Genomic DNA, 21978 nt, shown 5'->3' with positions numbered 1-21978 from the left:
GCTCACGGAGATCATTCCCCTTTTATGCATTTATCAGTGAGGCCCGGAAAATCAGCTGCTGAGGTTGTCACCTGGGGGAATTATCTGAGATGCCATTTGCTTCAGAGACTTCTCTGGACTGGCTCTGGCTGAAGAGGAAAGCCAGACGTTCCTGTCCTCCCACATGCGCTTTCATCTGCTACCAGACTTTTCCTGCACGGCCTCTGCGGGAACGTCTAAAATCCTGCAGGCACTCCTGGCATGAGTTGCTTCTAGGATGAGAGCGCAGCACTGCCATGTGTATACAGAGCACCAGATGGCCCCATTGTACAGATGGGGAAGCTGAGGCACGGAAAGGGATTTGACTAGAGCCAGGACTTGAATCCAGGACTCATGACACCTAGTACCCTGCTCTACCCACTAAACCATGCTGCTGCCCTGCTGCCTGGTGTTACATTTTAGGGGTGCTGTCTTCAAGCCCCCCATTAGCCATTGCAGCCATCTGTGTTGCCAAACTGGGGGCCTCCTGTCCCATCTGACATTACAGCACCGGGTGGAGCTGCTCCAAAGCGCACAGCATGCGGGGACAGGTCTGAGTCGAGCATTCGCTACCCATGCACTCAAGGAAGAGTTGTGCTGAGTGCCCAAGGGACTGGGCTGTGTTTAGCCAGGGGGCCCTGAGCCCAGTGCAGTAACTAGAGCTTGGAGGCGGAATGCAAAGCGGGTGGAAAAACACCTTTGTGGCTGGTGGCTTTTGTGGGAATTTTGGCCAGAAACGCTGGGATCGGAAGGCTAAAACCCTTATATTTTCCATAAGAAACCACGTCTGAATTCTCAGCCTGACCGAGCAAACCCACGGGAACGGGGAAATGTGAAGCGGGAGTTGGAGAATCAGACCAGTGCAATAAAAGAAACTATGCGACTCATTTTCCAGAAACCCATTCCACTCTAGCTGAAATTATCTTGTGAGGTGAACCCTTGAACTCTCTCCTCTTGGTACCATGGCGGGTGGCAGCCGGCCTGTGATATGTACCCTCAGAGCAGCCGTAGTGCCCAGTTAATGCCCGAGTGAGCAGCCAAAGAATCAGAGGAGCTGGACAAATAATATCACAACTTAGAACTGTTTATCCCTCGATCCCAAAACACTTGACAAAGAAGGTGGGATTCATCAGCCCCATTTTACAGATGGGAAAACCGAGGGATGGAGCCATAACAGGACTTGTCGGCAGTCACGTGGCAGATCAGTGGCAGATCTGGGAGAAGACCCTAGGTCTCTTCAGACCCTGCCTAATGTCCCATTGCAGTATTGCTCCTAATGGTCCTGTTTGAAATGTCCCTCTCCCTTGGCAGACTGTTCCACAGATCTTCAGAGCAGGACCCTTCCCCCATCACTAGCCTACATGGCCCCTTTCCCAATGTCACCCCTAAGTTCTGGATAGACTGCCAGGTGTCCCCTGAAGCAAGGCCTGTCCGTCCTTGAAAACCTGGATCTGAACTGCCCCAGACACTGGGGGAATCAACTCTGCCTCTTGCAGCTAACACCCATCCCCCCCGTGACTGCCCTTGTCCCCACCTCCGGACTTCTCAGGCCTTGTCTACATGGGAAAGTTGCACCGGTCCTTTGAAATGGTTTTAAAATCAGCTTCATTCAAACAGATCCTGCGGGCTGGATGCTCTGGTTTCATTCAAGAGCTGCTTGTTTCCATTTAGCTTGAGCCAATTCCCGATTGACCTAAAGTGATGCAAGCTGATCTGAAACTGGCAAAAGAGCGTCCGCGCACAGGGGTACACTAGTCTAACCAAACTGGTTTAAAATCCCACCTGCAAAGTGGCCTTATGCTACTTTCCTGGCCCTCATTACTGTAGCGCCTGAGCACCTCATAATCCAGATTTATCCACCCCACCCCCGCGAGGCAGGCCTGGACTCTGGCTCAGGTTTGAGCCCAAACCCTCTTTCTGTCCACACACAAACCAGTCTGACTCAGGTCAGCAAGCACTCAGGGCCTGGTCCTAGGACCCTGCTTGGGGTGGGGGGGAGAGGAGGGTCCAGAGCCCAAGTCCCGCTGCGACTCAGGTCTGAGCCCCGTCAGTTTGCCGTGTGGACGCATCTCAAGCGGCAGCTCCGAGTCAGACGGTCTGCGTGGTGCAGGCCAGCGTTAGCACAGCCCAGCCCGGGGGCCAGCAGCTGCACACCCAGGCTTAGGCTGCAGTGCCCAAGCCCGGGGCCCACAGCTTGTCTGGGGCGGGGGGGGGGGGGGGGCGAGCAGCTGTGGCCTGCCATGGGCTGGGGGGCAGACTGGAAGATCACCGTCCCTTCTGGCCTGAGCCCTATGCCAACGGGGCCAGAGCCCCAGCCCCTCTTTAGCTCTCATAACCTCTCCTGGCAGCTCCCCCCCGGCCAGAGTCTCCCAGCCCCAGGGGCCGGGCAGGTCTCCCCAGCCAGGGGCCGCTTGGCTAGCGGGGTGTCCGGTTACAGCTGGCGGGGCTCCAGGCGAGCTGCTGAGCGCTCGGGCTCCGGCCGGGGAGTCACGTTTCACTCTGACATCAGCGGGGCGAGCGAGCCCGCTGGAGAAGCCACTCGGCCGGCGGCGCCCCCCCAGCGCCCCCCCAGGTAAGGACGCGGGCTGCTGCGCCCCACGCGGGAGCGGGGAGTCCGGGGCGCGCAGCTCCCCGCCCCACCACGGAGATACCCACCCCCTTCCTAGCCCTGGAGAGGGGCCGATCTCACCGCCCGGCCGAGCCGGGACACAGCCGGGACCCGCTCCGCAGCAGGCTCAGCCCCGTGCCTGGCTGCCTCTCCGCTCCGGGGCGAACGCGGCTCGGCGCTCTGCGTCCCCAGCATCCCCGGGCGGGGTAACGGGGCAGCGCCCGGGGGAGCAGCAGGGAGTTCGCCCCCGACGGCTCGGCTCCCAGCGGGGCTCTGGTCGGGCCGCTGGAAGGGGCCGTGTCCAGGGGGTGGGGGGCGCACAGCTGTGAGGAGGCTTTGGAGACCCAGGGTGTTGTTTAGGGCCGGGGGGATGGGGGAGTGTTGATAGAACAGGGCCCCTCCCCAACCCCAGGCCTGCCACCTGCGGCTTTTCACTGCCCTGCCCGCAGGTGGTGTTACTTGGGGGGGGGGGGGACTCAGGAGTTGTGAGCTCTGTGCCTGGCTCCTGGAGGGGAGCGTGACCTAGTCCCAGCAGGAGACTGAGAGCCAGGGGCCGGGGCTCTGTTCTCAGCCCCAGTAGGTAAGTGAGGTCAGAGCAGGGGCCTGGGAGCCAGGATTCTTGGACTCTGTCCTTGATGTCATCTTGCTGTAGGGCCTGGCATACCTCCAGCTCATTGCAGTTTGCCCCTCAAGGGGGGACAATAGCACTTCCCCGTTGGAGGTGGGTTAATCCATGAACGCTTGGAAAGGCTTTGAGATCCTCCCGGAGGAGGTGCTAGAGGAAGGGAAAGAACAGGTACTCGCTGGGGAACAGGAGGAAGTTGCTGTCCAGCCTGGGCAAGAGGGGACCATCTAGAGTCTAGCGAGAGAGAGTGATTTGCACTGAGAGTTTTTTCCCTCTGAAGCACTGGGCTGGGGCAAGTCGCCAGGCAGGACAAAGCCACCAGCGGCAAAAGTGCCAAGCAAAGCACAGGGTAAAGCGTCTGCAGGATCACTCGTGCTAGAGCAGGCCCAGGGATCAGCTGTGAGGATGGCACGGGGGGAGCATGTGGCTGGGGTGCTGCTGGCGGCGTTCTGGCGACCCCAGGAAAGGCATTCTGGGGGGCTCTGCAGCTGGCCTGACTTTGGGTGCCTCAGGGCTTGTTCTGTTTCCACATGCTCAGCCTCAGCACCGTGGCAAATGTCTGAGTGCCTCAGAGGCGAAGGGAGCGTTTCAGCGTGGTCATCTGGTCAGCTGTCGAGGGGGAAGCACCAAGGGAAACTGGGGCACAGTGAAGTCAGAGCACAGGGGACCTCAGAGAATGAAAAGCCTTGCTCAGCTGGGAGCAATGTTCTGGCTTTGCTCCTAGTAGCTGGTTTTGTCCAGAGATGAACCAGCTCCATCCCTGCAGGACCAGCCGGCTCCTCTGGGTATGTTTGGATGGGGACAGAGGAAATGGTCATCGATTCTTGCAAGATCAGCTGCTTGTGGTGGACAAAAGCTCAGTCTGGCTCTGAGGGGTGCATCTCCCCTTTGGGGCTCTCAGCTGCTGCCCAGCAAATGCAGAGATCTGGGTTAAAGATCTCACTGGGGTGGGGTGAGTGTCGCAGAGAGCGAGGTGGAGAGATCTGCTCTATGGTCAAGCCCACACAAGGGGCTGGGCAGCCCCACGTGTAGCTAAACCCAGCTAAGGACCTGCCTTCTGAGCGGCGCTGAGCCCCCAAAAAACTCCCACTGAAGTCAATGGAAACAGGTGCGTGGCTCTGGGGAACACCTCTCTGCTCCACTCCAAAAACCACAACAGAAGAGACAAATTTAAGGCACTCATCACTGGGGTGGCTGGGCACCCTCCCGTGTCTCTGTGATCCTGGGGGAGAAGGAATTGCTTCTCCAATTTGCCATGTCCCAGGCTGGCAACTGCCTCCACCTGAGTAGCTGGGTCCATTGCGCCTAAGAGAACATTGCAGTTCCTGAGTGATCTCAAAGCAGGCTTTGAGCAGCAATGCATCCTGGACAGGAGGGAGGTGAAGTACCCATAGGTAGGGTGACCAGATGTCCTGATTTTATAGGGACAGTCCCAGTTTTTGGGTCTTTTTCTTATATAGGCTCCTATTACACCCCACCCCCATCCCGATTTTTCATGTTTGCTGTCTGGTCATCCTACCCATAGGTCGCATTATCTCCGTGTCACACATGGGCAATCTGAGGCTCAGCAGGGACAGGCCCAGGTTGCCAGTCACTTGCACTAACCATTAGACAACACTCCCCCAGCGCCACAAATCTCCATCTATTTAGCCTACTGAAGGGAAGATTAGGAGGCGACGATGCAGCCACCTGCTGTGGGCAGGGGCGGAGGGAAGATGGATGGTGTCAGAAGATGCTTTCATCTAGTGGAGATGATCCAATGTGCACGAGATGCACATTTCTAACAGGCAGGGGGATTAACTATTGGAACAGGAACATGGTAGATTCTCTGTGGCCTGGAGTCTTTCATTTGAGGTTGGCTGTTTTTCTAAAGGACAAGCTGGAGCTCAGGCAGCTGTTTCTGGGCTGGAGATAGGAACCACTGGCTGAAGCTGGCCTGTGCGAGGCAGGATGTCAGGTCAAGTGATTGTAACGGGCCCTTCTGTCCTGAATCAAAATAAATCTAGGACTGAAGCCCGGGGGTGGCCGCATTGCTAACGCTGGCTGCCCAAACCATTTCAAAGAATTTGAAAGCCCATCACCCGCCCAGAAAGGAAATACACTATTGATGGTTTCCTGAGAACCACTGGAACTGTGCTCCTGCTACAAGATTGGGAATAAGACCCATTTCCTATCATTTCTGTCTTCCCACCCACCACACTTTCATTTGTCCTCCTGTCGGGGCCCTTCCTCCTTCCCTCTATCCTTCTGGAGAAGACCCACGGGACACCATGGGATGCAGGGGCAGCTCCAGGTGCCAGCGCTCCAAGTATGTGTCTGGTGTGGCAAGCATGGGGGGGTTTCCTGCCGGTCCCTGCAAGGGCGGCAGTCAGGCTGCTGCCAGTGGCGCTCCTGTGGGAGGTCTGCCAGTTCTGCGGATTCGGTGGCAATTCAGTGGTGGGTACGCCAAAGCCGCGGGACTGGGGACCTCCTGCAGGAACACCGCCAAAGGCAGCCTGCCTGCCGTGCTTGGGGTGGCAAAAAAGCTAGAGCCACCCCTGGCGGGATGCTGATCAGACCCAAATGTCTGAATGGTCAGAGATCTGCTCCGTGCTTTGTGCCATCCCAGGCGGGAGCATCTCCCTGTGCTCTAGTAACCCAGTAACCTAGCTCGCTTTCCTTGCAGGCGTTAATGGCTTCTTGGCTTTGAAGAGGGAGAGGCTGCCCGGGGTCCAGTGTCTAAGTGATGGTGGCGACCAGGCTCCGAGACCCAGAGAGCCCGTGAGAATGTCCGAACCTGCCAACCCAGCCCCCTCTCAACTCTTCTCTCTCTTGTTGTGTTTGAGCTGGGCCCTGCCATGGCCCTGCGGGGCGCTGCCCAATGCCCCGGACTACCTGCAGCGTGGCTGGCAAAGGCTGCTGGAAGAAGGAGAGAGCTGCTCGGACTGTAGCCCGGAGGAATGCCCCATGCCCCGAGGATGCCTGGCAGGCCTGGTGCGGGACCCGTGCGAGTGCTGCTGGGAGTGTGCCAACCTGGAGGGGCAGATCTGCGACCTGGACAACACTAATCACTTCTACGGGAAGTGTGGGGACCACCTGGAGTGCAAGCTGGACACGGGGGACCTCCGGAAGGGCGAGGTGCCTGAGCCTCAGTGCGCTTGCCTCTCCAGCCAGACCCTGTGTGGCTCTGATGGGAAGACCTATGCTCAGATCTGCAAGTTCCAGGAGGTGTTTCATGCCCATCCCGAGGCAAATCTCACCGTGGCCCATGAGGGACCCTGTGAATCAGGTAGTACCTGGGGTCAAACCCCCTTCCCCTCCAATGCCTTTCTTTCAGCCTTCCCCTGCATGCCAGCCAAAGATCCAGGGGTACATTCCATGCCCCAGACCAGAAGTCCCAAAAACAATGGGAGCTGTAGGTCGCTGTCAGATGGGAAACTGAGGCACAGAGAGATGAAGTGACACACTCAAGGTCACGCTGGAAGCCTGTAGCAGAGTAGTGATTTAACCATCCTGCTTTTCCAGAGTAGCACAGCAAATAGTCCCCAGTGGAAATCTGCAGGGACCTTTGCCTGGTTCTTCCCAGAATTTCTGGGAAGATCTCGGGGGGGTTTCAGAAGCTAATACACTCAAAACACATGTGAAAATTCCAGGGAGTTGTTAGTGAATTCTTGGTTTCATTACTGACTAGTTTTAACTCAAGCTGACTTATTTCACCCTCACTTGTCATTGCAAACAGAAATAGCTGCCGAACCCCTCAGTCTTCCTGGGATCTTCCCATTGCTCCTGGAAATGGGAATTTGGGCTGCTTTAATCTGGTTTTCTGGCTTATTTGAATTTACTTTTTAAAAGCCACCTCTAGTTTGTCAGGTAGGCTCTGGAAGGAGACTAGGAGAAATATCTACAATTCCACACTATAGCTTGAGGTTAGCACTGTTTTTTTTTAAAATAATATTTCCAGTATTTTCTGTCGAATTTGCTTTCACTAAAAAAATCAACATTTCTATCTTTTTTTATTGTGAAGAAAAGCTCCATTGAACTATGGCCTGCCTGAGCCTGCAGACAGACCCTGAAACAATCCTGCTAAGAGAGAGATGGGTCTGCCCTCGTTTGGTGTAGTGGGGTGTTCATTCTGAAACCTAATGTCAGCAGCTTACACCTCCAGCTATGCTAATTGCTTCACAGCTTATTCCCATCACAGTAACCTCCCTCGAACGTGCTTTATCTTGTGAGATCTGATTTCTTGGCAAGGATTCTCCGCAGGAATGTGGCTGCATGAGCCAAACGAGGCAAATAACTGACTCCTCTTCCAGCTGCTTGCAGCTGTGTCAGTCCTCAGCATGTTTAGGGAGGTAGTTTGAGTTATAATAATACTAATAAAGGTGCCGATCTGAAATTGTGGGAGCCCCTGACACAGGCTAAATAAATCAATACCAGCAGCTAACCCCCCCACCACTGGCAGGCGCTTCTGAAAACTGCCCTGCCCTGCCCTGCCCACGCCTCGGCCCTTCCCAGACCCCTCCCATCGTATGTGGGGTTGGTCCTGCTTTGAGCAGGGGGTTGGACTAGATACCTCCTGAGGTCCTTTCCAACCCTGAGATTCTATGATTCTATGTGGCAGAGACAGGGCTGCCCGGGGGGTGGGGGGGGCAAGTGGGGCAATTTGCCCTGGGCCCCGCGAGCCCTGGCCTGGTGGCAGTCCGGGTCTTCGGCAGCATTTTGGCAGCAGGGTGCCCTTCAGTGCTGCCAAAGATGTGGAGCGACTGAAGGGCCCCCTGCCGTCGAAATGCCATCGAACACCCAGACTGCCGCCGGGTGAGTACAAGCGCCGCAGCTCCCCCACTTTGCCCCAGGTCCCCTGAATCCTCTGGGCAGCCCTGGGCAGAGACAAGCCCCCAGTCCTGGAGAGATGCAGCAGCCCCACCCCCCCTTTGCAAGGTCGCCTGGAGAGCTAATAGCAAGAGCACACACTAGTGGGTTCCAGGGGCCTGGTATGAAAACTGGGCTGTGGCTAAACACGTAACCCTGAGAGTCTCAGTTCCCCCTTTCCTGTGCTTGGAGCAGGGACAGGAGTAGGGGCCACCTTTGTGCTTCCTGCATTCTAGAGCCTGCTCGGTCCTGGAAGTAAGTTAGAGGAGCCTCAGGGCTGCTCTAATTTACATCTCCTTCCCAGGGCCTGATGGAGCAGAGAAAAGCTGCAGTCGAGCATGCTCCAGTCATGCCCCCAACCTGCTCTCTATGCCCGGGTGCAAGCACCATGTGGGCTGGGGAGGCCCCTTGTGCAGGGGCTGGGGGATTCGCCCCTCCTTTAAGCAGCCAAAGTCACATGGCATATCCGAGAGCCTGCACGTTATTGACCTCTCTCACCCCCCGGAGAAGGAACTTGAATTGTCCCCTGAGGGCTGGGAGGTGCCACCAAGACACAATTCGCCCCACTGGCAGATGGAAGCGGCATGAGGTTATGGCAGAGGGGCCAGGCCCCCCTCACTTCCCCTGAGATAGCTGCACTGAGAGATTTCTGGGCTGGGCAGCCTGCTGGGCCCTTTCCTCTGTGGTCAGCAGGATCCCGCAGGGGGCTAGGGGGCCAGGCTGGCGTTTAATGAGCTCGCTTTCCAAACCTTGTGGCTTTGGAAGAATGGTGCCCTTTGCTGGAGGGAGAAGTGACTGAGAAGCCCTAGGCTGCCGGGGCTGCTGCTGGGATGTTATTCTGCCTCCAAATTGGCCAGACAATTTTAAAAACAAACACACCAAAAAAGCATCCGTGGGCATCTCTTCCCCATTTCCTGGCAGGAGCTGTTGGTGGTTTGATGATCTCATTTCCCTGGAGAACTCACACTACCAGGCCAGGTGAGGATGGTAGCAAGTGTGTTGGTGTCATGGTTCAGTCGGGGATAACCTTGAAACCCCCCCTTCCCAACCCTGACATATTGGAAGGAGTCATAAGCCAACGCTGAATTTTGCAGCTGTATTTTCTGCTCAGACTCTGCATTTTCAGTCTCAGTCTGACTAGTGCTGGAGATTCAGCAAACCAACAGCGAGAAAGAACCAAAGCACCATCTCTTGCAGCGAGGCCGAGCCCGAAATGGCGGCTGTCTCCGTGAGCGGGCAGAGCCCCCAGGACTGGAAAGGTGCTGCCCACATTGAACAAAGGCTTTGCGGTCTCAGAGAGACCCCCTGCCACGATCTCAGACGAGCTGTTGGGAGGCAGGACACTTCTCCCCCGGGGCCTCAACCCCTCAGGTCTGGTGATCAGTTGAGCTTCTGGTTAGGGTGGAAAACACAGGGCAAGAGCAGTTCTTTTTGGTGACGTTTTTCGCCACATTTCCCCCCCATCGATGCTGTAGCCAGAAAGGCCGCCCACAGGCTACTGCGACTGTTATCCTTTGTTATATGTAGGGTGGGAGCAGCTTTCAGATATGCTTGGAAAGGTCCGTGCACACAGAATCACAGAAACGTCGGACTAGAAGCGACTTTGAGAGGTCGTCTAGTCCAGGCTCTGCACTGACATGGGACTAAGTAACCCTAGAACATCCCTGATTTACCTCCCTGTGACTGGGTGGGAGTGTGGCCTAGTGGACAGGGGACTGGGACTTAGGAGACCTGGGGTCATCTCTTGCTTCTTCCATTGGTTTACCAGGTGCCCTCTCAATGCCTCAGTTTACCCAGCTGTACAATAGGGATAATTCATAGATTCATAGACTCTAGGACTGGAAGGGACCTTGAGAGGTTATCGAGTCTAGTCCCCTGCCCTCATGGCAGGACCAAATACTGTCTAGACCATCCCTGATCGTCATTTATCTAAGCTACTCTTAAATATCTCCACAGATGGAGATTGCACAACCTCCCTAGGCAGTTTATTCTGGTGTTTAACTACCCTGACAGTTAGGAACTTTTTCCTAATGTCCAACCTAAATCTTCCTTGCTGCAGTTTAAGCCCATTGCTTCTTGTTCTATCATTGGAGGCTACGGTGAACAAGTTTTCTCCCTCTTCCTGATGACACCCTTTTAGATACTGAAATATGCTGTCATGTCCCCTCTCAGTCTTCTTTTTTCCAAACTAAACAAACCCAATTCTTTCAGCCTTCCTTCATAGGTCATGTTCTCAAGACCTTTAATCATTCTTGTTGCTCTTCTCTGGACCCGCTCCAGTTTCTCCACATCTTTCTTGAATTGCGGTGCCCAGAACTGGACTAGAGCGGAAGAATGACTTCTCGTGTCTTGCTCACAACACATCTGTTAATGCATCCCAGAATCACGTTTGCTTTTTTTGCAACAGCATCACACTGTTGACTCATATTTAGCTTGTGGTCCACTATGACCCCTAGATCTCTTTCTGCCATACTCCTTCCTAGACAGTCTCTTCCCATTCTGTATGTGTGAAACTGATTGTTCCTTCCTAAGTGGAGCACTTTACATTTATCTTTATTAAACTTCATCCTGTTTACCTCAGACCATTTCTCCAATTTGTCCAGATCATTTTGAATTATGACCCTGTCCTCCAAAGCAGTTGCAATCCCTCCCAGTTTGGTATCATCTGCAAACTTAATAAGCGTACTTTCTATGCCAACATCTAAGTCGTTGATGAAGATCTTAAACAGAGCCGGTCCCAAAACAGACCCCTGTGGAACTCCACTTGTTATACCTTTCCAGCAGGATTGGGAACCATTTATAACTACTCTCTGAGTATGGTTATCCAGCCAGTTATGCATCCACCTTATGGTAGCCCCATCTAAATTGTATTTGCCTAGTTTATTGATAAGAATTTCATGCGAGACCCTATCAAATGCCTTATTAAAGTCGAGGTATACCACATCCACCGCTTCTCCCTTATCTACAAGACTCCTTATCCTATCAAAGAAAGCTATCAGATTGGTTTGACATGATTTGTTCTTTACACATCCATTCCCTATCACCTTACCACCTTCCATGTGTTTGCAGATGATTTCCTTAATTAATGGGTCCATTATCGTCCCTGGCACAGAAGTTTAACTGGTCTGTAGTTTCCTGGGTTGTTTTTATTTCCCTTTTTGTAGATGGGCACTATAATTGCCCTTTTCCAGTCTTCTGGAATCTCTCCCGTCTCCCATGATTTTCCAAAGATAATAGCTAGAGGCTCAGATACCTCCTCTATTAGCTCCTTGAGTATTCTAGGATACATTTCATCAGGCCCTGGTGACTTGCAGGCCTCGAACTTTTCTAAGTGATTTTTAACTTGTTTTTTTTTTAATTTTATCTTCTAAACCTACCCCCTTCCCATAAGCATTCACTATGTTAGGCATTCCTTCAGGCTTCATGGTGAAGACCGAAACAAAGAAGTCATTAAGCATCTCTGCCATTTCCAAGTTTCCTGTTACTGTTTCTCCCTCCTCACTGAGCAGTGGGCCTACCCTGTCCTTGGTCTTCCTCTTGCTTCTAACGTATTGATAAAAAGTCTTCTTGTTTCCCTTTATTCCCATAGCTAGTTTGAGCTCATTTTGTGCCTTTGCCTTTCTAATCTTGCCCTTGCATTCCCATGTGGTTTGCCTATATTCAGCCTTTGTAATCTGACCTAGTTTCCATTTTTTATACGACTCCTTTTTATTTTTTAGATCATGCAAGATCTCGAGGTTAAGCCAAGCTGGTCTTTTGCCATATTTTCTATCTTTCCTGCCCAGCGGAATAGCTTGCTTTTGGGCCCTTAATAGTATCCCTTTGAAAAACTGCCAATTCTCCTCAGTTGTTTTTCCTCTCAGTCTTGATTCCCATGGGACCTTACCTATCAGCTCTCTCAGCTTACCAAAATCCACCTTCCTGAAATCCATTGTCTCTACTTTGCTGGACTGCCTTCTACCCTTCCTTAGAATTGCAAACTCCATGATTTCATGATCACTTTCACCCAAGCTTCCTTCTACTTTCAAATTCTCAACGAGTTCCTCCCTATTTGTTAAAATCAAGTCTAGAACAGCTTCCCCCCAGTAGCTTTTTCAACCTTCTGAAATAAAAAGTTGTCTGCAATGCAGTCCAAGAAATTATTGGATAGTCTGTGGCCCTCGGTGGTATTTTCCCAACATATATCTGGATAGTTGAAGTCCCCCATCACCACCAAATCTTGGGCTTTGGATGATTTTGTTAGTTGTTTAAAAAAAGCCTCATCCACCACTTCCACTTAGATGGCCTGTAGTAGACTCCTAGCACAACATCACCCTTGTTTTTTACCCGTTTTAGCCTAACCCAGAGACTCTCAACACTTCTGTCTCCTATGTCCATCTCCACCTCAGTCCAAGTGTGTACATTTTTCATATATAAGGCAACACCTCCTCCCTTTTTCCCGTCTATCCTTCCTGAGCAAGCTGTACCCATCCACACCAACATTCCAATCGTGTATTATTCCACCAAGTTTCAGTGATGCCAACAATGTCATAGTTGTATTTATTTATTAGCACTTCCAGTTCTTCCTGCTTATTATCCATACTTCTTGCATTGTATATAGGCATCTAAGATACTGGTTTTATCTTGCCTCCCAGTTTCGCCCTGACTCTCTTTTCTCAGTGCCATTATAGCCCGTGCTCCCTCCTGTTTCCAACCTATCTCCCAGGTCTCCATGTTCCCCACTTACCTGTCCCCATCGAACCTAGTTTAAAGCCCTCCTCACTAGGTTAGCCAGTCTGTGTGCAAATAGGGTCTTTCCCCTCCTCGAAAGGTGACCACCATCTCTGCCTAGCAGTCCTTCCTCGAATAGCATCCCGTGGTCAAGGAAGCCAAAGCCCTCCTGGTGACACCGTCTTCGCAGCCAGGCATTCACCTCCACGATGCATCTGTTTCTGCCCGGACCCCTACCTTCAACAGGAAGAATTGAAGAGAATACCACCTGCGCTCCAAACTCCTTAACCCGTACTCCCAGAGCCCTGTAGTCACTCTTGATCCACTCAGCGTCACACCTCGCAGTATCATTTGTGCCCACATGGATGAGTAGCATGGGGATAGTAGTCAGAGGGCTGGATAATCCTCGACAATGCCTCTGTAACATCTCGGATATGGGCCCCTGGCAGGCAGCATACCTCCCGGGATGAACGGTCAGGGCGACAGATGGGCGCCTCCGTCCTCCTCAGCAGGGAGTCTCCGACCACCACTACCCTATGTTTCCTATTCTCAGTGGTGGTAGCAGACATCCCAGCCTTAGGGGTATGAGGCTTCACCCCCTTTACTGTAGGGGGTGATTCCTTCTCTCCTGTATCAAGAAGAGCATAACGGTTACCTATTACCACGGCGGGACGGTTCGGAGCAGGGATGGAGCACTGCCTGCTGCCAGAAGTAACCAGCTGCCAGTGTCCACCCTGAGCCATCTCTTCCTCTGCCAGTGGTGAGTCAGCAGTCCTGTGTACTGGGACAGCTACCTCAGCTGTCTCCACATGGACACTGTCCAGGAATCGCTCGTGGATTCGGATGCTCCTCAACCTAGCCACCTCCTCCTGTAGCTCTCCCACCTGCTGCCTGAGAGATTCCACCAGTAGGCACCTTTCACATTGGATGCCCTCCCCAGCCTGGGTATCAGTAAGTGGAAATTGCAAGTTACAGTCCCTGCAAAATCACACCAGGATCTGGGTAGAAGCATCCATGCTCAGGTGCTCTGTCTGGCTACAGGCGCAGGTGGAGGAGACAGAAGCAGTGCTGGCACAGGCGTTGTGGGTCTTCCTAACCATTGTAAGCTCCCTCTGTCAAACTCCCTCTCAAACTCCCCTATCTGCAGCTCCTTGTCCGCTTTGGGGAAGCACTTTCTAAGATCTAAGGCTGAAAAGTGCTAGGGATTATTATAAGCGCTCGTCTACTACAGCCAGGAGAGTCAGAGAAGTTCCAGCATTGCCAGCTCTCATGCTGTTTGATATCTTACCTAAAGCCTCAGCTCCTGGAGTCAGAGGATTTTGGGAGAATCTGAGCTTTCTTTTTTTTTTTTTTGAAAACAAGTTTCTAGCCCTCCTGGTTGCAGACAAAAGCCTGAAATCATGAAGCTTAAAGGCTCGAAATGCAGAAGGCAAATGAAAAACACCCAGCCTTGATTCCTGGTTCAAAATCTCATGAGCGTGTGAAGCCAATCTCCTGATTTTGGGAGAGGTCACTTAGGGTTCGTTAACCTTTGGGTTTGTTGGTGCAGCAGGAAGCCAGCCAGCATGTGGCGGGGAGTCGGGGGGAAGCGTAACTCGGGAAGGCTAAGGTAAGTGTCGGTCTCGAGGGGCCAGCACTGGATGATTGCAGGGGTTAAACGGCTTGCAATGAGGTAGCACGGTTGGGTGGGTAATTGAGTCTGGCCCTGCGGTCGGCATGTGAAGGGCGTGACTTTGAGTGTGCAGTGACTTTGCTGAAAGCCTTGTTACGGGGGCTTAGACTGGGAAGACCGACAAGGTTTTTAATGAGAAAGTGGCACCCACTGAGCTGCCATCCTAACGAATGGCCGTTCCTCAAATCGCTCCGCTTGTGTTCCACCCTGGACTATTGCCTGCTCCCTTGGCACGTTTCTGCTGAGGATCTCAAAGCACTTCACAGGCGTTCACTAGTGAATTAGCACCCATCCCCCCACCTAGAAAGGTTGGGACTTGCCTAAGGCCAGGCTGGGAGAACTGGGAGTGGAACCCAGGAGTCCAGACTCCCAGTCCGTTGGTCTAGCAGCTAGGAAAGATTCCCTTGCCTGTAGTGAGAACAATCATGAGTAGACCCTGATGCCTAGTCTCAGGAGATGAGTGGGGTTATTACGGCCTCAGGATCCAAATGAAATGCTCCTGAAGCCAGGAGCGGTGCATTGGCCTGGGATGGAAGCCATGGGCTGCGGCCGTCTCTGGAAGAGGGATGTCCACGAAGGCGCTTCAGGGCTCCGTTCCCCTTCCAGGCCGATGGAGGGAACACGGGCAGGACTCGAGGGGAAATGCAGAATGGGCAGAGTGCCGAGGTGGGGATAGAAGCGGGCCAGCCAGCCAAGGTGACAGGTGCTGGTGTTTGATCCTCGAGGTGAGCTGAGCTAATGAAGGGGGGAAGGCTCCGCGCGGCCGTGGGGTGGGTTGGAGGCAGCGATCAGGCCTGGGCCTGATTCACCTCCAGTGCAAATCAGGAATGGCTCTTGTGGTGTGAGACCGGAATGGGTCCAGGAGCAGCTAGCTCTTGGCACTTGCCCGTCCTGGTATGGCTGCCATCTGAGTGGGATGCTGGGCTGGGGCACGTCCATCTGCCCTGAGGAGTGCTACGGAAGTGTCTTTGTCAGCCAGCGATCAGACCATGCATCTCCCACCCAGACGATCTGCTGTGGGGCTGGCCAATTCTCTGAACCAACAGGTCCCTCATCTCATCTCTCTCTCCCCCACCTCCTTCCCCAGAGCCCCAGATCTTGTCTCCTCCCTACGATGTGTGGAACGTCACCGGGCAGGACGTGATCTTCGGCTGCGAGGTCTTTGCCTACCCCATGGCGTCCATCGAGTGGCGGAAGGACGGAACGGAGATCCTGCTACCGGGAGATGACCCCCACATCTCTGTACAGGTGAGCTGCTGGATCAGAGCTCCAGGCAGTGGCTGGGGTGGGACGCCCAGTCATCAGAGGAAACCCCAGCTCGCTGGAGGGACGGCAAACCTCCCCTGAGCTGCAGGGTGGTGTTTTCTACCTCTCCTCTTGGCGTCTCGTCTCTGTACCTCCTGCCTGCAGATGGGCTGTTGTACCCTCTGTCCTGCCACATCCCCGGTTCCTGAACTAGGCAATCCCTTCCATTGCTCCCACCAGGCCCCTCACAGCTGTCGGATTTCCCCAGGAACCCGGGTCCGCATCGCTCGCTGCTGGTTGGCTCTTTGCCTTCTCTCGCAGCGGTGCTGCCCCTTTCAGGGCCCCCATGTTTTTGTGCCCTCTGTGGGCAAACTGCCATGTAATCACCTGGCCGTGATGCTTTCTGTCCCCACGGCTCCACTGGTGGCCCAGCGCTTACCGCGCCAGTGACATGTCTTCTGGGGCCCGGGGAGGGTGAGCAGCCGGCTGTTCCCCCTGGCACAGCAGTAGCAGAGCAGGGGGTGCTCAGCTTTGTTGAACCCAGTTATTAAAAGGGCCGCAGGCTGGTCAAACCCAAGGCCAGGTACCGGAGTCACAGGGGGATGGACTGAGAGTGCCAGAGAGGGGGAATGCAGCACGGCTCCAGCAGGATGTTTGGTCGTTATGGGGAGAGATTGAAAACGATCCCGTTTCTGGGCACAGCTGAGTTAAGGGGCATGTCCAGCTAGATTGTTGGCCTGGTACATGGTTCCTCCGCTGAAGTTTTGCCTTCAACTGAAGCAACTCCCATTTGACGAACACATAGGGCGCTGGCCAATCCCACAGGAAGCTTCGTTTCCCTCCCTGCCGGAGGGAGGGACCCTGGCTGTCTGCCACAAATTGCCATGTTTAGCAGTGGCTGTGGCCTGATCGGGTCATAACTAGACAGCTGCTTCTTGCCTGAGAAGGAGAGAAAACAACATGCTCTAAGCGAGATCATGAGCAATCTCATCCCCGGGGCATCTGCCAGGTCTAAAGGATGGTTTTCATAGATTAAGGCAGAACAGACTCTCTCCTGACAGACCAATTGCATTTCACCCAGCTAACCCCATTGGCTGCCCAATCTCTTGTGTTTGATTAAAGCATCTTCCAGCGGGCAGCCAGTCTTGATCTGAGACGGTGAATCCATAACTCCCCTTGGTAGGTTGTTGCAATGGTTCTTCACCCTCGCCGTTAAAAACGGGGCCGCGTTTCTCCTTTGGATTTACCTGACTTTCATTGTCAGATGTTCAGGTCTGAAGGGACTGTCATGATCTTCCAGCAAAGCAAAGACCAGAACCCCTCAGGCAGTGGCTCCTGCACCGAGCCAGCGAGCTGTGGTTGAACCTAGCCCATCTCTGGAACGTGGCTGGAGCATGTTCTTTTCTTCCACCTCATGCAAGGGAAAAAACCCCAAACCCACAACCGGGCCACAAACGTATGTCGCAGGCAGGTGAAATCGAGTCTTTTCCTGGAGTTGAGGTGGGAGCCGCAAAGCGGGGCCTTAGAGGGAGAGGAAATAGGGCCCAGCTTTGGGGATCGCAGGGGAAATGAAGTTCTGATTTGCCCTCATCAGCTTTGAATTCCGCACGAGCCTGTCTCACAAGTTGCCTGGCCGTAGAGAGGAGGACAGTGCCTTGAGGGGCTAGTTGCTTTCTTTAAAGGAGACGCGTGTTGGCCAGAGAAACGTCAGATCACTGGAAGGCCACGGAGACAGGGGCAGGCCAGATTCTGGGCTCGCTGGGGTTTCCTCTCCTTGCTTGTTCAGTTTAATAGCTCAGTTGTGTTAATGATGAGCGGGTAAGGCCCTCTCTGACGGGTTGCAGTGGGTAGGCAGCCAGCCAAGGAAAGACAGCGCCACGCCATGTCTGGCCCAGACCCGTTTCCTCAGGGCTTCAGCTTTATTTCAGCCACATGAAGCTGGCGACACCGATGTCACCTTCCCCTCACCTGGGATCTTTGGCAGGGTTCCCTCCAGACAACACGGCTGCTGGTCACGTTGCGCCAGGGCCTGCCAGCCTGTCTCCTGGAGCTCTCCCCAAATACGCTCCCCGTTGGCTTCTGTAATCACTTGCGTCTCAGCTGAGAGCCAGCTGAGCCGTCACAGGTGAGGCTGGGCCCAGCTCCCTTTGAAGGGCCAGCTACCCTGGGAGACTTTACCAGGCAGGGCCAGATCCCCAAAGGCACGTAGGCTCCTAACGCCTGTTGAAACTGCCCAAAGTCCTGCAGGGAGCCTGGGGCAGATCAGGGAGTCGAACCCACTCCCGGGTTAGCACTGCAAGCACTGGCCCATCTTTCTGATGTGAGGCCGTAATGGAGATCCGGCTCAGCTTTGTGCTGGGCTCTGGGCAGTGACAGGCCCTGCCCAAGCAGCTGACAGTCTAAGCAGGCAAAGGGTGAGAGAAATGAAGTAATGTTACAGATGGGAAACTGAGGCACAGAAAGATTCAGTGACTTAGCCAAGGTATGTGACAGAGGTGGGAATTGAACCTCATGAAACCCAATGCAGAGCCTTAGACCACCTGTCCTCAGTTTTTAATAACGCCTGGACTTCAGGAAGTCCTCCTTGCGTTCCACTGACTTTATTTGTATCAGCCATGCACACACACTCCTGAATTTCCACCTCTGCCATGGGCAGGGAACCTGCTATGTCCACGACCTCAAGAAGCTGGTATATATGTGCCAGACGATAATAAACTGTGCATCACCAGTGAGATGCAGCCACTTCTGGGGTGGAACGCAGTGACCTTTCTGCATCATGAACAATAGAGGAGAGAAGACTTGTTTTAGGGTGGGCTGTGGAGGCAGAAGTAGGAGTCATGGGATGAAATTAAGCAAAGGAAAATCAAGTCCTGTGAGGAATTATTTGCTCTCATTGAGATGTTAGACCATGGGAGGGTCTCCAGAGATAAGTGATGGATCCTTGTCACTTGAGTCTTTCTTTGTACAAGGCACTGGAGCCCATGTGGCATGTCCAATCATCCCTGGCTGGTGACGGACTAGCTAGAATCTGATAGGAACCGGAATGCTGGTTACCTTACACCACTAACTACAGGCTAACAGTCGTCTGCTTCACTGGTCAGCTACAGCCTCATTGAAATTGCTGCAGTTCCCGTGTCTCGCTGGGATAGGACAGCACGACGCGGGTGGAGGTGCTGTGTCAGATGAAGTTGGGGGAAGGGTCACCAGGGGATGCAGGAAGGGATGCTATGGTACAACAATGGGAAGTGGGTGAGGGGAGTGCAGGGTGGTTCCCCGATCAGATAAAAATGCTGGCTGGAAATAGGTACCTCTGGACTGTCATGGAACTGGTAATCAAAAGCAATTCCAGCCTTCCATCTCTTATCCCCAGCGCAGAGTCCTGGAGGCAGCTCAGAGGCCCTGGGTTTACAGGCAGGGCAGAGCAGGGATGACACAAACGTTCGGCAATCGGTCAGTTTCTTCTGGCTTTGTCTATCCTGTTTATGGAAGGGAAGAGGGTAAACCCCAGCAGAAAACCAGACAGCTGGGTGGGGTTTGCCTAGGCCCTTTTAAGTGTTTGCAGGGTTTGGGTTTTTTTTAAAAGAAAGCCTCAGATTTTCACATCTGAATAGAAATGAGCATATTCCTGTTTGGATCCGGAGAGTCGCGTTTCCCAGCAGGCTGTGATGGGGGTTTCTGGATAGGGGTGTTGCAAGGGAGCTATTCCTGGAAAGATGGCTCCCTGCCTGGCCTCAGTTACCGTTAAAGAGCCCTTCCTTTGCCTACGTCCTCCAGAAAGCCCCACACAGCTGCTGCTGCTGGCGGCTGCCAGCCAAGGGCCCTGTGTTGTGTTAGTCCAGTTGCGTAGAGCCACCACCTTTACCAGGCCACTAGAGGGAGTCGGTATCCTCGGGCTGCCTTCACCCTGGGGGTCACATTCCTGGCTGCCTCCGAATTACACTGGGGAGGAGGCTGGCCCCAGGAGGCTGGCCAAGAGAGACCCCTTTCCCTCGGCGATGTCCTGGGGATGGCCTGGCAGATTCCCACAGCTGGACCCCGGCAGCCGCCGGCTTCTCACTCTGCCGTACGCCCAGCTGATGCTAGCTGAACGTCTTTGACCCCAGTTCAGGGGTGGCCCCCAGAAATACGAAGTGACCGGCTGGCTACAGATCCAGGGCATCCGGGTGACGGACGAGGGCACCTATCGCTGCTTCGCCAGGAACAGGGTCGGGGAGGTGGCTGCTCTCGCCAGCTTGATGGTGCTGACGCCGGGTAAGTGAGACGCCCCCCGGCCAGTACCTGCGCCTCAGGGAGCCGGGTTCTGCTTTCCTCTGGACACTTGGCCTTCCCCAATCACCAACAGAGCTATGCTGGGTGCTCGCTGCTCAGCTCCATGCAGCTTGGTTAGGGTTGCTGGTGGGGGAGTTGGTTGTGGGTCCATCCTTTGTGTGGTCAGCAGGGACTTTCCACACCGCAGCAGCACTCTACCGCCTGGGCTAAAGGAGGAACTCCATTCTCTGAGGCAGCAGTAGGCTGTTATCCTCTAGCAGCTCAGCCACTTGAGGGGGACGCCACAAACCCCTTGCCCAGTGTCTTACCCATTCTTGATCCCTAGAGACAAGTGGGGGCTCTGAGGCCAAACTACAGAAGGATGGAGACAGGTGGGGCTCAGGAGAGCTCAGGAGGAGGGGGTGCATGCGTGTGTGCAGGAAATGTGCACACTCACAGCTGTTGGTTCCATTAGACAAGATCAGAGTGAATACATTATATCGTTGTTAAGAAGGGCTGAAACCCGCCTGCTTCAGGGCATCCCCCAACCACTCGCTGACAGGGGTCAGGAAGGAGCCACCCTCTGGGGCAAGTTATTCCATTGTTGTCCATTGTGCGGGTTTCTTGCACCTTCTTCCAGCCACTGGGCTGCTTGGACCTATTGCTGTGAGTTAGCAGAAGCTGCTTCATATTGTGCTTGGCTTTGGGCACTAATTGACCCCGGGCCAACGTCACTGATGGCAGCAGGATTAGGCCAGGGATGGATTTGGCCCATTAGGATTCAGGGTGTTGATGCCACTGAGTGGTTGGGTTAATCATCCCCAGGGGCAGGGAGAGGCAGAGGGGCCTGGGGCGCGTATGGTGGAGATTAGGTAGAACTGTACCCCTTGGCTTCTGTGCTGTCTTTCCAGATCAGCTGAACATGACGGGGTTGTCCCTGCCCAGGCCACGCCCGGGGCCCGAGGACGACGTGGAGAGTGAGGAGTTGGATGATTATTACTAACAGCTGCAGCGGGGAGATGGGACCAAACTTGGGATCCCGGAGGGAGATGTCATCCGCCATCCATCCTCCTCTACAGCAGTGTGAGGCGTGGACACCTGGCCCCCTTCCTCAGGAACCTCTGTGGGTGGAGTTTGGGGAGATCCCCTGAGCAGACCCCTTCCCCTACATGGAAACTCCTTCTGCTATAAACAGTTTTGGGTTGAGATCTTTTTTGGGGGGGTCCATCTTTCAATATATCCCTTTGCAGGGTGAAGGGGGCAGCAGCAGGCTGGGGGGAGGGAGGGATTATTAGGTGTCTAGTGGCTCCCAGGATAGGTGAATGCGAACGGCACCTGGAACCGTGCAAAGAGCATCTCCCGATTCAGAGCAGCTCAGCACAAGTGGCTATGGGGCCCAGCAAACGGGCTCGGCTAAACTCCTTTCTGACTCCCCTGCTACCAAGAGACCTTGGAGATCCGGGTCAGACACACCCACCCACCCACCCACCAAGCGAGCCTGGCCGCTAACTGTCCACTCCGATGTCCGGCTACCAGGTGGTAACCGAATCAAGCCCTGACGGGCCTAGCCGGGAAGTGCTCTTTGGAAATCCTCGGGTGCAACTGGTCCCTTGGTCTTGGGGAGATTTGGAGCCACCTTCCTAAGATGGGGAGCCATCCTTGAGGAGCGGAAGGACTTGCTTCCCAGGTTAGAGTGCTGCCATAGTACGGACAGACAGGCTAGGGGGTTGGAAATGGGATTCAGAATCCAGCCCCTGCAGAGCGACACAGAGGGCTTGTCACTAACATGTGAGGACGACCATGCCCCATTCCCAGCAGCCTGCATGTTACCAGCTCTGTAGCCCCCCGCTGCAGCACGGTGACAGCCAGGCCTGGGGCCATGCTGGTGCCTGCAGCTGGAACGGCCTCTCGGAGCACTTTGATCAGCCTCCGGGGTTAGCACCCAACCGCAGAAAGGTTCCTCTCTCCTGACTCCGGGTGAGACTCTCACTCCAGTTTATTAAA

At 54.1% G+C, this 21978-nt stretch overlaps 1 protein-coding gene across 1 annotated transcript; it reads left to right on the top strand.

Annotated features, from left to right (window-relative positions):
* Positions 1-2535: 2535 nt before the first annotated feature.
* On the top strand, positions 2536-21168 carry KAZALD1 (Kazal type serine peptidase inhibitor domain 1). The gene is made up of 5 exons (XM_030570200.1): positions 2536-2590; positions 5917-6519; positions 15569-15729; positions 19830-19977; positions 20886-21168. The coding sequence occupies exons 2-5, from the start codon at positions 6018-6020 to the stop codon at positions 20975-20977; spliced, it is 903 nt and encodes a 300-aa protein (XP_030426060.1). The 5' UTR covers positions 2536-2590; positions 5917-6017; the 3' UTR covers positions 20978-21168.
* The last annotated feature ends 810 nt before the right edge of the window (positions 21169-21978 follow it).

The sequence above is a fragment of the Gopherus evgoodei genome, chromosome 7 (assembly GCF_007399415.2).
Source record: "Gopherus evgoodei ecotype Sinaloan lineage chromosome 7, rGopEvg1_v1.p, whole genome shotgun sequence".
Classification (NCBI taxonomy): domain Eukaryota; kingdom Metazoa; phylum Chordata; order Testudines; family Testudinidae; genus Gopherus; species Gopherus evgoodei.
Note: the sequence above shows the minus strand (reverse complement) of the source record. Positions and strands in the feature narration are given on the sequence as shown.

Excerpts from the sequence above, each read along its gene's own strand:
- KAZALD1 (XM_030570200.1), top strand. The coding sequence starts at position 6,018 with ATGTCCGAACCTGCCAACCCAGCCCCCTCTCAACTCTTCTCTCTCTTG. Across the intron at positions 6,520-15,568 it reads TGAGGGACCCTGTGAATCAG|AGCCCCAGATCTTGTCTCCT; the intron begins GTAGTACCTGGG and ends CTCCTTCCCCAG. Across the intron at positions 15,730-19,829 it reads ACCCCCACATCTCTGTACAG|TTCAGGGGTGGCCCCCAGAA; the intron begins GTGAGCTGCTGG and ends CTTTGACCCCAG.